Raw genomic sequence first — 12632 nt, forward strand, 5'->3', positions numbered from 1 at the left:
CTTCCTTCTATTTTTTCTACATGTCAGTAGCTAAAAACAGCTTCACCTAACAAATTCAAATTTGTATATATTTTTTGTCTTGTCCATAATGGTGATGCTAGAGAATTTATTCATTGTACAGTATTTTTAGTTTGGATGTTATTTCTGAAGAATGTTTATGCACGTAAGAGTTTGTATGAACACTAGATATTATAGAGACCTACAGGATTTGGAGACTTGACAAATGCACTAGCTGTATTTTGGGGGATTCCAGAGCTTGCATATGTATTGCATGAACATTCCAAAGCTCATACTTAAGTTATTTTTTTTTAAGAAGACTGGAAAATTTTATAGAAATAAATTTCTCTTTTTTTTTTTTTTTAATGTAATTAAACCATACACCTCAGTCAAACTAAAAATCCTGTAGTTTTTTGGACACCCTCATTTCCTTTAGCCTCATCACTGGGACGAGAGAAACAGAAAAGCTCTGTTGTGTCCAAATTTTACAATAACTTGCAGTCTCTCACATATATGGAGCCTGCAAATTAAGTAATTTGTTTTGTAGAGTTTATGAGGCCCTTAGATTAGGGTAGCAAAGAGTGAAAAGTATTTATTGAACAGCAAACATGCATTGGTGGTCAGTCCAATCCTGCTGGGTTTAAACTGGCATAACAGGCCCCTTTCTTTCATTTTGTCAGTTTATTTGTGAGTGTTGATTCCTTTTAGGAAGCCAAAGTCACAACTCTCATTCTCCTGGGATAGTCTTTGAATTTCCCTGCTGCTGATTTCAGGGATATTTCCAGGCTTGATGTAAGATTGTGGGAAGATGCAATGTCATTAATCCTTTGCCCTCTCTTTTCCAGACGGTGCATTCAGATTGTGCACAAGCTGCTGTGCTACCAGAAGAAATGCAGAGTGAGGCTTCATTACACTTGGAGGGAGCTCTGGTCAGGTACTTGGCCTCTGCAGAGACAGTCACATAGGAAAACCCCACAGTGGTGGTTGTTTTGTGCCCACGACTGCTTGTTCCGTTGCTACAGGGTTGAAAAGCAGGCAGCAGTCCTCTTAAAGCATCTTTTTGTTGTTTCTTAGTTGCTACATGCAAATTGCCTCCTTTGGAAAGCCAGTTCATTATCATAATGGTAGCTAATTTACTTTCCTGTCTGTCCATGCTCACTGCGGTATCCAAATGTCTTTGTTTTTCTGTTCCATTACCTGAGTCCCTCCTGACTTGATTGGGGAAAATGTAGTCAAGTTTTTATGGAGTAGTGTTTCTCTCTCAGATATTTGTGAGTAGAAATAAGGTAGGCTCTTGGGTAAAGGGAGATGGACTTTGCTTTTCCTTTTAATGTAAGAGATGCGCACACATAGAATGGTGTGTGCAGCTCCTGAAAAGAGCAGCCTTGAAATGTCAGCGTGAGAGAAGAGAGGCTTTTAACTCTGACCTTTGAGTTGATGGTAGATAGTCTGGTTTGTGCCACTTGCATCCCAAGATAGATAAATAAGTACTGTGGAGTCTGACATAATCCGGTGGACGGCTTTGTAGGACTCTTACACGATGCAATCATTGTGTGGGGGGTCCAGGGAAGGGAGTAGCAGAATGGATGATGAGATCTAACAGGCGTCTTTGGTGGATATGGTATGTGCTTCAGTTCTTATCTAGCAAGCAGTGAAGTAGCTCAGCCAGGAAAGTACAGTTAATCCCCTTGCTGTTGTGGCTTAAACAAGAACTTTATGAAAATTCAAGGGAACGTGGCCATAATTGTGTATTTCTGGAGCTGTGCTTGAGACCTAGGATCAGCTGCTTGCCTGTTGTAAAGCAACTGCTATCAGAAATTTGACACAGGGGTGGCTTTTGAAAGAGGCAGTGATCGGTGGTTTGTGAAGCTATTCTCAGTTGACACTGAGCACTTCCCTTCAGTAGCCTTGCCCAGCTGAGATGTAGGTACAGAGAAATGAACCAACAACCTGAGTCATTTTCAGTTACTCAGTTTCCACCTTGTGTGACATGTGGCCCGTTCAGACTTTCTAAATTATTCCTGCAGAAGGTGAAGCGGGTGCCACTAATTAAGGGATTAGCAGTTCCTTTTCAGTTGTTTTCATCAGAACAGAGCCCCTAGAGGCATGGCTGTAGTGTAGTGCCAGTTCAGGAGATGAGTGTGTACAACGTGGATGTCTTTTGTGAATGGAAATTGCATCTGACAATGTGTGTGGTATCATCTTAGCAGTTACAGTGAACCCGAGCCATTTCTGTTTGGCCAGGCTGGCCTGGATCTTTTCTACACACTGGCAGAATGGAAGTTTGAAATATAGCACCTTTTGCTTGAAAGTATTATTCCACAGATCAGGGAGCTCACACTCTCTTTAGAGGAGGAGGAAAAATCAAAATACTCACTACACACTGAGATTCAGCATCTTGGGATATTCTTGTTAGCGGTTTCTAATTAGCTGGTGTTTATAGAGACCTTTGGAAACATAAAGTGCCTCAGAAGTATTAAGTACTGCACATGCTTTGAAAGCAAAGCAGTAATATAAAAACACTTGGGTTAGTTGGGTTTCTGTGAAGGAACTCGAATGTCGGCACACCTGATGTAGCTGGAGAGCTCCATGGTTATGATGGATTTTTGTGTATTTTAGGTGACTCTCTCCTGGGGTTAAATTACTGTAGAATGTTTCAGATTTTTTTTTTTTTTTTTAATAAGATGTTGAGGTGAACAGAGAGATTCTTCTGTAGCTGCTAAGTGGTTTATATAGGCTGGAAGACCCTGGGTGGAATGATGCTTACACCTGTAAAAGAGCAGGTCCTGGCTGCTCCAGGTGTACTTCCAGAATGATATATAAGTTGCAGAATAAATGCTAATTGCCAGCCCTGTCTTGAGATCTGTTTCATACTTAACTCTTACCCTGTCAAGGTTGCTCTTTGATTACCTAGAATGCTGCTACCTTTGATGTGAGAGAATGTCTCTTTCTGTGGTCTTGATCTATGTGACAGACAATTCCAAACCGGAGCACGAGACTTCTGAATTAATTCCTGTCCTTTGTATGGCCATTAGGCTTTTATTTTGGATTGAAGAATTAGTTATCACTGCTGGATGAACAGCTAAAAGGGAGCAGCTATTCTTTGTAAGGTCTGAGATACCAGGTTGTCCCATCAGGTGTGCTTTACAGAAGGTCTTCAAGCCCACACTTGTCTTCTGGAATGGCAAAGTGTGTGATAGTGTTGAGCAGTGCCCCTGTGGTGCAGTGAGGATAATAGCAGTGGAGGCCCCCCAACATAGCTGAGTGGAACAAAGAAGCCGAAGGGAATTTGTGGAAGGAAGTATTGAAAGAAAGGGAGAGAGTTCTGCCTGGCACATAAAAGGAGGAGAGTTTGTTCAGGCAGAAAATTGAGTGGGAGAAGGAGACAAAGACTTCTGTGGGGTAGGTAGTCGGTATAGGGTGAGGAGGAACTGAGATAAAGGTTGTAGGTGGAAGCAGTAGCAGTGTGTGGAGCCTTCTGTTCACTTGCCAAGTCTAATGTTAGCTAATCTCTAATTAAGGAAAGCCACTTGTGTGTCATCTGAGGGATTGATGCTCTTCCTTTGTGGATACTTTGTCTTCAGTATGGAAGGCCAGCAGCACTTTGAGAGTTTCTGCATTTACTTTGTTTGATTTTAATTTGCAGTGATGGCGTATAAAAGCAGTGAAGCCAGGTGCTTTGGCATCTCTCAGGACTTGTATCATGCTGTTTATGCAGTCTCTAATGCTTTATACTTTTTTTGGATATGCCACTATTTGGCACATTGTTTCCATATGATCTTATTTCTGTTGAACTTCCTTCTGCAACATCTGAGCTTAAAGAAGAACAATATTGTTACAGTCTTTGCATGTGATCCAGCCTAAGCTTCTCTATTAGAATAATTTTTTCACATTAAGTCAAGGGACCAGGGCCATGGCACTCAAAGCAATATAAATCTCTAGCTGTGCTGACTAGATGACCAAGAATGTATATGTGACAGAGAAAGATGCAGGGATTTGAGAGCTGGAAACAGGATTGGCAGAAAGGAAAATCTGTGGGTGGCAAAAGTATTGTGTAGAGGCTGGTTCTAGCTAAAAGCAGTGTGAAAATAAATATCAGATTGCTAGTGGAGCTAAATTCTGGAACATCTTAAAAAGAGGGCTGGAGAGTGAAGAGCAATTGTAATCTGTTGAATCCATGAAAGTGATTGGCAAATGCAGTTACTGATAGGTAGACCAGACATTCAGATCCAGAGGTGTCTGTCGATCTTGGTTGTTTTTTAATAGCCTTTTGCAGCAGTCTCTTCACTTTCTGTTCCACCAGTGATTACTGTGCAGCTCTTCCCTTTGGGTGCTGAAGTAAATCTTCAGGTTTTTCACCACTAACAATGTACCATTGCTGCTGACTAGCCTGGAAATTTGGCCAGGGTCAGAAACTCTTAAGCGGATATGACTCTCTTGACCTGTTTACTTGCAGACATTTTGGCCAACTGGAAATCTCCTGGAGTGTTATGCCAGGTACCTAATACTTTTTAAACACTGATTAATTGAATGTTAGGTGTGAGGTACTTCACAGAGCCAATAGGAAACTTGGGAACAGCCAGTTCCCTCTTCTCAGAAAGAGGCTGTTGGGCCCAGTGTTCTTGGGCTGCTTTGTACAGCACTTGTGTGATGGGCAGTGCTATATGTGTTGTTGTTGTTGTCAAGCATGTATGAGCTATGCCAGAGGAGTTTTCATGAGTCATTTAAGCTTTTGATATAAAAAGACCTCACTTCTTCAACTCCTCCCACTTCAAAATTAGCAATGCTTGAGCAATTCACTCAGAGCTTAGGGGGTGCAGGTAACTTCTTTGCAGTTGCTATGGTTTGCTTTAAGCAAAAGCTGTATTTAAAGAAACAGAAAAGCAATACTAATAAAGACTTCTAATAGCAAGAGTAGAGCCTAAAAATCTGAACTATAATAATAGTGGTTGAAAAAGCTGTTTATTGGGGCAGTTGAATGCAAAGTAGGATTAAAAGTTGTATTGCCATTAGTAAGTGTTGAAGATCGGTTTCCAAATTGTTTTAGCATAAGTCTACAGTTCCTTATCTTCTAGCTTAGTTAATTTGGTAGATGCAGAGTGCATTGTTAAAATAAGGGTTTTTCAAATATGTAGCACCATCAGGAAGTTAATTTTTCTCCTTTGTCATTTTAGGGTTATCAAAGCAGACTTTTACAATGCTACTAGACAAAATGCACCTTTTTTTTCCCTTTTTGTACTGTCTTCAGATCTTTTTGTCAGGTTCTGTATTTTTAGCAAGGATAGTACTGCATTAAAAATCTTCTTGGGTGAGTACTGAAATTGTGAAAGGTTCCTCTGTGGAAGATTTTAAAATAAAGAAGCAATGTTTTGGGGGGGGGGGGGGGGGGGGGGGGTGGGAATCTCCCCCCCTGACTTTCAGTATATATAATACTGCCCTTATGCAGTGCATATTTAAAATGGTATTGTTTGATCACTTTGCTTTATTGTTTTTGTGACTGAAGCATTGATTAATTAGAGTATGTTATCTATGTCATTTCTGATTCTACAACTGTTGATCAGTTCTGCTTCAACCCTCTGATTTATGTTGCTGAACAGACTGGAAGTCAGGTGATGTTGTGTCTTCCCTTCATCTCTAATCTGGCTGTCACTGTCACATTCTGCTCACATTCTGCAGCAGTTACCTTGCAAGGGAAGCTTATCACCTTGCAGCTCTGTGGGGGCAGGATTCACATGCTGGTGTAGCACACAGTCTAGTTCACTGCCAGAGTTCCTGGTCACTGGATGCCATGAGAGTTTGGAAGACCATGGAGCTGCTTGGCCAGTTAGCAAATGACTTCATTTCTCACACAAACTAAAGCCTGTAACTGTTGTGTGCCATGGAATACATCCTGGGAGTTTGCAGCCCTTAGGAGGCTATAGGGGGAACACTCCTTACAGGGGTGCTGGTGCTTGTGATATGTGGTATTGCGTTGGCCCAAGCTGGGTTCAGGAATGCAGCAGTTAATCCTGTTACCTATTTCATGGAATTCAGGAAAGGATTGAAATCGAAAGATGGTTTTATACAATACTTTTTGTTTATAGTTGTGGTGTGTATTGTGGGTTGATATTCATTGATTTATTTAATTTGTACTCCTTGCAGCACTCTGTTACCCCAAAGAAAACCCCAGTCCCATCTTGCAAAGCTCACTTACAGGCATCAAGATGGGAAGGTCAGAAGGAAGACTGCAAGTGTCTGCTTGTAGTATTCTGGCGTCATTCTCAACGGGTGGGACAATGTCATGCTCACCTTTCCACATTATCTCCTTCAACCAAAGCTAAAATATTTTCATAGGAACACTCCAGCCATTTGGTGAAATGCCCTGATATTAAACTCTTAAAGAAGATAGTGTAAGAAATGCAGAAACTCAGTGGCTTTCTTGTAAAGGAGGATGTTCTAAATTCCCTGCAAGGGTCATTTATAGGAAGCCTGTGCAGATCTTATCCAGATATGTTGCTCTGTTTTGTTTCAAATAAAGCTAGCAAATACTGGAGAATTTGATTGTGAATAACTAACGGTTTGCAGATCATAGTGACCTAGTGGAGGTGGTGTGATAATTTCTCCTGGGAGATGGTCCCACTGATGATAGAAGTGTTACAGTCTGCTGTTCAAAGCTGTTGCTTTACCTGCATGGAGGAGGAGTTGCAGCACTCAGAATGCAGTAATTTGTCCCAGGCCCCTTTTTGTGTTCAAGCAGCATTACTCCTGGCTTCCCTACCTTGCAGTCTTTCCATGTTCTCACACAATATTTCTTCTCTTTCTCCAGATTATCCGCCTTTTCTGTTTTAAAACCTGAGGCAAAAAAGTGCAACGTTAACTCCCAAGACTGCTGTTTAACAGTGTGAACCTACACTGTCAGACAAAACAGAATTGAGCTCAGTACTACCCTTTCCTCTAAAGAGGGATGAAGCTTGTGGGTGTGTGCTTTTTGTTTTCCCCCCAAAATTTTATTTATTTATTTAAAAGAAAAAATATATTATTCATCCGAGCTTTAGCTGAAGTAGGAAAATTTGTGTTATTTCTTATTGCTTGCTGCATTCCCATCTAGCAACATTGCTCTGGCATCAGCAATCAGCATTTCCATTAAGCTTGCAATTTCACACTGTTGGCTCCATTTAGGTGGGAACAGTGAGTGCTGGGGATGGGGGCTATATAAAGAAAGTAAAGGGTTGGAAGTGAAGTAGCCCGCTCGACTGATCCTGGGAGCGATGGGTTGTGCCAGCATGTGCTCCAGCCCTCTGGCAAGCTGTTGACTCTCATTAAGAGAACAGCCTCCTTTCATGGATGTACCCTTGAGAGCGAGTCATGGGGAAAAGAGAGAACAGCTGTAGAGTGCTGGTGGTGGGGAGCCTGCCAGTTGCCAGCTGCTTTTTGCCACAGAGCTGTGGTGGCTGGGAGGAACTCGGCAGTGCCTGTGGCAGCAGGAGGGAGGGTAGAGGAGCATCCAGGCAGGTGATTGTTATAGCAGTGAGCAGGGTGCTCCTTCCTGAGCAGAGCGAAGGAGCTGGAGCGTGTTCACTAGTGATGTTGGCAGAGCTTTTATTCGTTCCCCTGCTCCCTTGAGAGAGGACTGCAGCATTGGTGCGAGAGTCTTGTTTTCTAATCCTGTGGGTGATTGACAGGAAGCTGCAAGTGCCATCCCTGAGTAATTGGCTGACTTGTCCGAGAGTGCTGGGATAGTCTGTGCCTCAGGGAGTTCTGGTGTGTTAGTTTGTAATAGCAGTGTAACTGTTTCTCAGACATGCTTCCTATTCCTGTAACTCTATCTGCAAAATACCTCTGTTGGTTCTTTCCTATCAAACCCAATCTATAGATACTCATCTCCTGCTGAGTTTATTTTGATCGCTGTTCTTCTGAGTGCCTGCCAAAGCTGAATGTGGCCAGATCTGCACCCTCTTAACACTTAGGTCATCTCAGAATGTCATTTTTGAGGCTTTTGCTTCCTTAAATCTGAATTGCCTTTCAGGTATAGTGTTTTCTAGAGGTGATTACTCTCTTCTGGGGTCTCTTCTCTTCAGCTGCACGGTGGGCTGTATGGTTATCCTAGCTTAACCCTTGTGACTTCCAGTCTGGAACAAGAGAATTGACTGGTTTGTGGTTACGGTATTGTCATGTGAGGATCTGCTTTTTTCACATTCTGTGCTGTAATTTCCCTTGTGTAGGGGAATCGTGCTGAATTTTGGAATCAACATATCTATGGAAGAACATATAAGAAAGCATTGTTTGACCTATTGTTTTTCAACAAGGGTTTGATGTTGACCATTTAGAGACAGAGCACTAAGTGTAGGTGGACCTTTGATCCGGCCAGGTACAGCCAGGGCTCATCGTGTTGCTCTGTTTATACTTCCAGTGCTGTTGCAGATAGAATGGTCCTGTTTTCTCTTGTGTGTTGGAAGAACTGAAGCACAGAAAGACCAGTGCTGCTTCCTGAAGAATCTAATCCACTCTGTTCTTAGCTGCAGCCTTAGTTGCACTAAGCCTTATCAAGATCTGGCTTACCTTGTGCTACAGTGAGTAGTGTGGACCTTGCCTTGGGAGTATGTACATGTGAGCAGGGTTGGCTACAGGAGGTCCAGGGTGGTTACTGTGCTGCTGATGCACTTGTAGGCAGGTGACTTCTCTGCAGCATGGAAGTGTTGCTCAGATGTTATCGTTTGCCTTCTAGTGATATATGGGTGGGGATCCTTCTAAGGGGGTTGTGATTTGAGATGCTGAAGGAGGACACTGAATACACTGTTAGTTCAGTGGTAACTTCTAGAGAGAATGGGAAAGTCACTGTTCTTCCCCATGTGTCCTGAAAGTTGAAGGGTAGAAAATTGGAGAATTTTAGTAGAGCACTAGATCCTGTTAGTGGCTGTTATACTGCAGCTGAGGAGCCCTCACATCTCTCCCTTGCTCTTTTCTTGAGGGCCATTATATGCACCTTTAGAAGATTCTTGACCTGTAAGCACAAGAGATGCAGTGACAGAGGCCTCTGTACTGTGCTCAACCCATCCGAGCTCTCATTGATGAGTGTCTCAGGGCTGTTCCCTTCTGCTCCATTGTGCAATAACACATCAGAGCCTTCTGATGCTCCTGGTAGAGTCTGTGCTACATTCTGACTTGCCCAAGGGATAATACTACTACTTTTTTTTCCCCCTTTTCTCTTGGCCTACCACCATGGTCCTGTTGTGTTACACATGGTCCAGAGAACACTGAGACACTAAATAAAAAATACCAAAAACTTTGTGTGAATCCAAATTCAGCTGGGGCTGAATATACTTCTGTTTGAAACAAAGCTTATGGGGAGAGAAGTAAGTCTACTATGCAAATAGTGATAGGCGCAGGAGGGAGTGAAGTGCATCTGTAACAGGAATTACCTCCTCCCTGGTAGAAGAAAAGATGGTGGCTGCCCACAGTCTTCTCACAGAGGATTGGCTTGAGGGAGGGCAGCAAATAACTGAGCAGGGATGTACTGGTGTTCCTTGGCAGAGTGGCTACAGAAGCTGATAAGGGAAAGTGTCTTCAAAAGCAGCTGTGCAGCAAAAGAGCTAAGAGGTTCTTTCACTGCAGTCATTTCAGTTTAAAAAGTACGGAGGACGTCTATGATGTCACTTTTCATCCTTTTGCTATAATAATCCTTTGGAGAGAAAATTGCCCAAGAGCCAAGCTGCTATATGCCACTTTTCACGTACAGCCTGTCACATGGCTCTGTGTCCACTCAGCATGCTTGTCTGCTTGGGTTTGAGGCTGTAAACATAGGTGTCCAAAGCTGTGTTCTCTTTCTGTTAAGATGCATAGCCGGTGTACTCCGCTCAGGTCACTTACATGAACATACTGGCGGCTGCTTGTTTAGTTACAGCCTTCTCCCTTTATTCCTAAAGGAGTCCTAGTGACACTGTTGTGTTGTGAAATTATGGATGTTTCAAGAATCACCACAGTGAGTGTTTCAGGTTCTGCTAATGAATGCCAAGAACAGATACCTTTAGGGAGGGGAAAAAAGGCTCTAGAGGGAATTGCAAAATTGGTGCTGTTTTCCACTTAATGATGAAATAGATCTTATACCCAAACCATCCATTGCTGTTAAATCCTGGAGCATAATTTGGGATAAGGTGGCTGACCCCAAGGAAGGATCACATTGGTGTCTGCCTGTGCAGCTGGGAGAATGAACTGCTTCTCTGTTGGGGGAAAAAAAAAAAAAAAAAGGATAATTTCCTGGCTAGTGTGAGAGGGCAGCCTGCAGGTGGGGTATGAGAGGCGAACAGTTGATTGCAGCAGGGAAAATGTGACACATCTGGTTTGGCTTCAGATTGTTTAGGAATAGTAGCATCAATGGAGCTCAAGGGCAGAAGGGTGTTCAGTCAGTTGGACTTTCCTCTGAAGGTTATTTTGTGTGTGTAATTGTTGCTGAAGGGCACTAGGCACATGAAGCCAGATCTAAAAGTTGTTAGTTCTGAAAACTTCAGGGCATAGCTGTCCTCATTTTCAGTACAGGGTCTGCCTTACAAACTACAGAGACACGGCAAAGGGATTTAAGTGTTCCACAATGGTTCGTGTTCCTTAGAGACACTTGAGTAGAGGCTGCTGCAGAATGTGCTGGTGTGGAAAAAGAATGGTTGCTCTTTTAGCATTGATGCAGTGTATATCCCAATTAGGAATACTGCAACTTTTTTAGGAATTTGTGGTTTCCTAACGGTTGATAAATTTGTCAGTGCAGGGCACCCAGTGTCTGTAAACCTCTGATGGGTTAGTTCTTCTGACCAGGCTCTGAGCCCAGCACTCAGTTTCTTCTTCACGTGAAGCGTGTCCCTCTCCTTCCTATTTCTTAGGGAAGGAACAGCACAGATAGTGAGCTATGATGCAGTGCAATTCACTGATTTTAAGCAGAGGTAATCTCTTGTTTTTGTTCTAACTGAAACAGGAAAATTAAACATAGATTCATCACAATGACTGAAACAAATGTAGGGATAGAACAGAGAAGGTTCTCCCTCAAGTGTTGTCACCAATATAGAGCAGTACAAGTGGTTCAGGGTGGTCTATGAGAACTACTGCAGTGGGCAGTTGTAGGGTGCTCGTCCTTGTCATTTGGTGAGTGCTTGTGCTCTGGACAAATACAGTCATTCTTTTAAAAGTAATTTCTCCTCATCATGGACAACTTTCATGTTCATTGTTTTTGGATGCTCAGTGGTGGCTTCTTGTCACGCTGTGCAATGACCTGCTGACAAAGGCCATTCAGCAGGGCTCATGTGGGAGAGCAAGAGACAAAGAAATGAACATGAGGCTTCTCACAACTTGTAGGAAATCTGGAGCTGTGCTACGTTGCTTCCACAAACCGAAGCTGCTGGTAGTTGAACAGCAGCACCTGGTCATGAGCTGTGGCCCTGTGGACTTTCATGGCTGGGAAGGAGGTAAAACCAGTCTTGTAACTATGGGATGGAGAAATGGCCGATGAGCTCCTATGACAGAGATGCAGGGCAGCTGTCTGCAGTCCAAGGCACTGACTGCAGGAGACTTTTTTGCTGTGGAGGTTTGGTTACCGTAGCAACCTGTTTTTAGCTGGATCTTTGCTCCGGTGGAGAGCCCATCTGTACCTGCTACTTTGTTTTGTTTTGCAGAAAAAGAACCGATGGGTATTTTCAGAGCTGTCTTGTTGTGCAATCCAGGCTCTGCTTTTGGTCCCAGGGGTTTGTCTTGTGATGGGGTGATGATGGTATGGAGAGTTGTGTGGCTGGATTGAAAAGGTGTTAATGTATCTGCTTCATGAGGTGAGCTGCTGACATGGAAGGGAGAAATGTTACTGCTGATGGTTAATTCTGGAACAGCTCTGAAAGATACATCACTTGCATGTCTGGAGTTTGCAGAGAATTTTGTTCATTCCTGGTTTGCAGTTCAGCATCAGCCACCTGCTGGAAGTACCTTCTGCCTGTGATGAGTAAATACCCACCTTGGGGCTGTAGGCTTCCGTTTTCGAGTGCACGTATAAACTTGTGATACTCACGGTGAACTTCTAGTATTGTAAAGCAGAGGTTGCAGAACTGCATTCAGAATGTGACAGTTTTGTTTAATTCAAGATCTGACCAGTGTGCTCGCATGTTTTTGCTGCAGTTTTTCTTTGATTTTATCTTTTGTGAATACTTTGTAATCTTGAAGGGGATGAGCATCTAAAGTCTGCCCGTACCTCATTGCTGCTCCCTGTGCTTTATCTCTTTCTTTTTCATAGCCTGCACCATGGGCTGAATGCTCTTTTCTGCATTCAGTGTGGAGTTTTCCCAAACCACAGTTTGTTTTCGCACCAGTTACTGGATAATGTGTGACGCTTGTGTAATGGTGGGGGGAAAAAGGATTAACAAGTTCTACTTGTGCCTGTAAGAAATTGGAGTAATGCCTGCTATTGTTCTGTTGGATGAAGTTACTAATTAGTAGATAATTAAGAACCTTTTAAAAAAGGTGTGTACAGTGTTCCAGCATTGACTTTTCAGGACATCTTAATTCAGATGTTTTAAGTCTTGAAATGTGTTGACTTCAGAACAGAGAGTACATTAAGAACCTCTCCTAGTCAGGCATCAGCTTTCACTCCTGAACAGCTATAATGCAGAATTAACTAGTTTTCTGAAAAT

At 42.8% G+C, this 12632-nt stretch overlaps 1 protein-coding gene across 8 annotated transcripts in view; it reads left to right on the forward strand.

Moving 5' to 3' along the window:
* ARMH3 (armadillo like helical domain containing 3) overlaps positions 1–12632 on the forward strand; it is a 122629-nt gene that overhangs the window by 38062 nt on the left and 71935 nt on the right. For 6 of the 8 annotated variants that reach the window (XM_040071558.2, XM_040071563.2, XM_040071559.1 and 3 more), the window contains exon 20: positions 843–931. The exons of the other annotated variants lie outside the window; for them this stretch is intronic. In XM_040071558.2, coding sequence (XP_039927492.1) covers positions 843–931 — 89 coding nt within the window. The remainder of the gene's footprint in view (positions 1–842; positions 932–12632) is intronic. 8 annotated transcript variants of the gene reach the window in all.

The sequence above is a fragment of the Hirundo rustica genome, chromosome 8 (assembly GCF_015227805.2).
Source record: "Hirundo rustica isolate bHirRus1 chromosome 8, bHirRus1.pri.v3, whole genome shotgun sequence".
In the NCBI taxonomy this organism is placed as follows: Eukaryota; Metazoa; Chordata; class Aves; order Passeriformes; family Hirundinidae; genus Hirundo; species Hirundo rustica.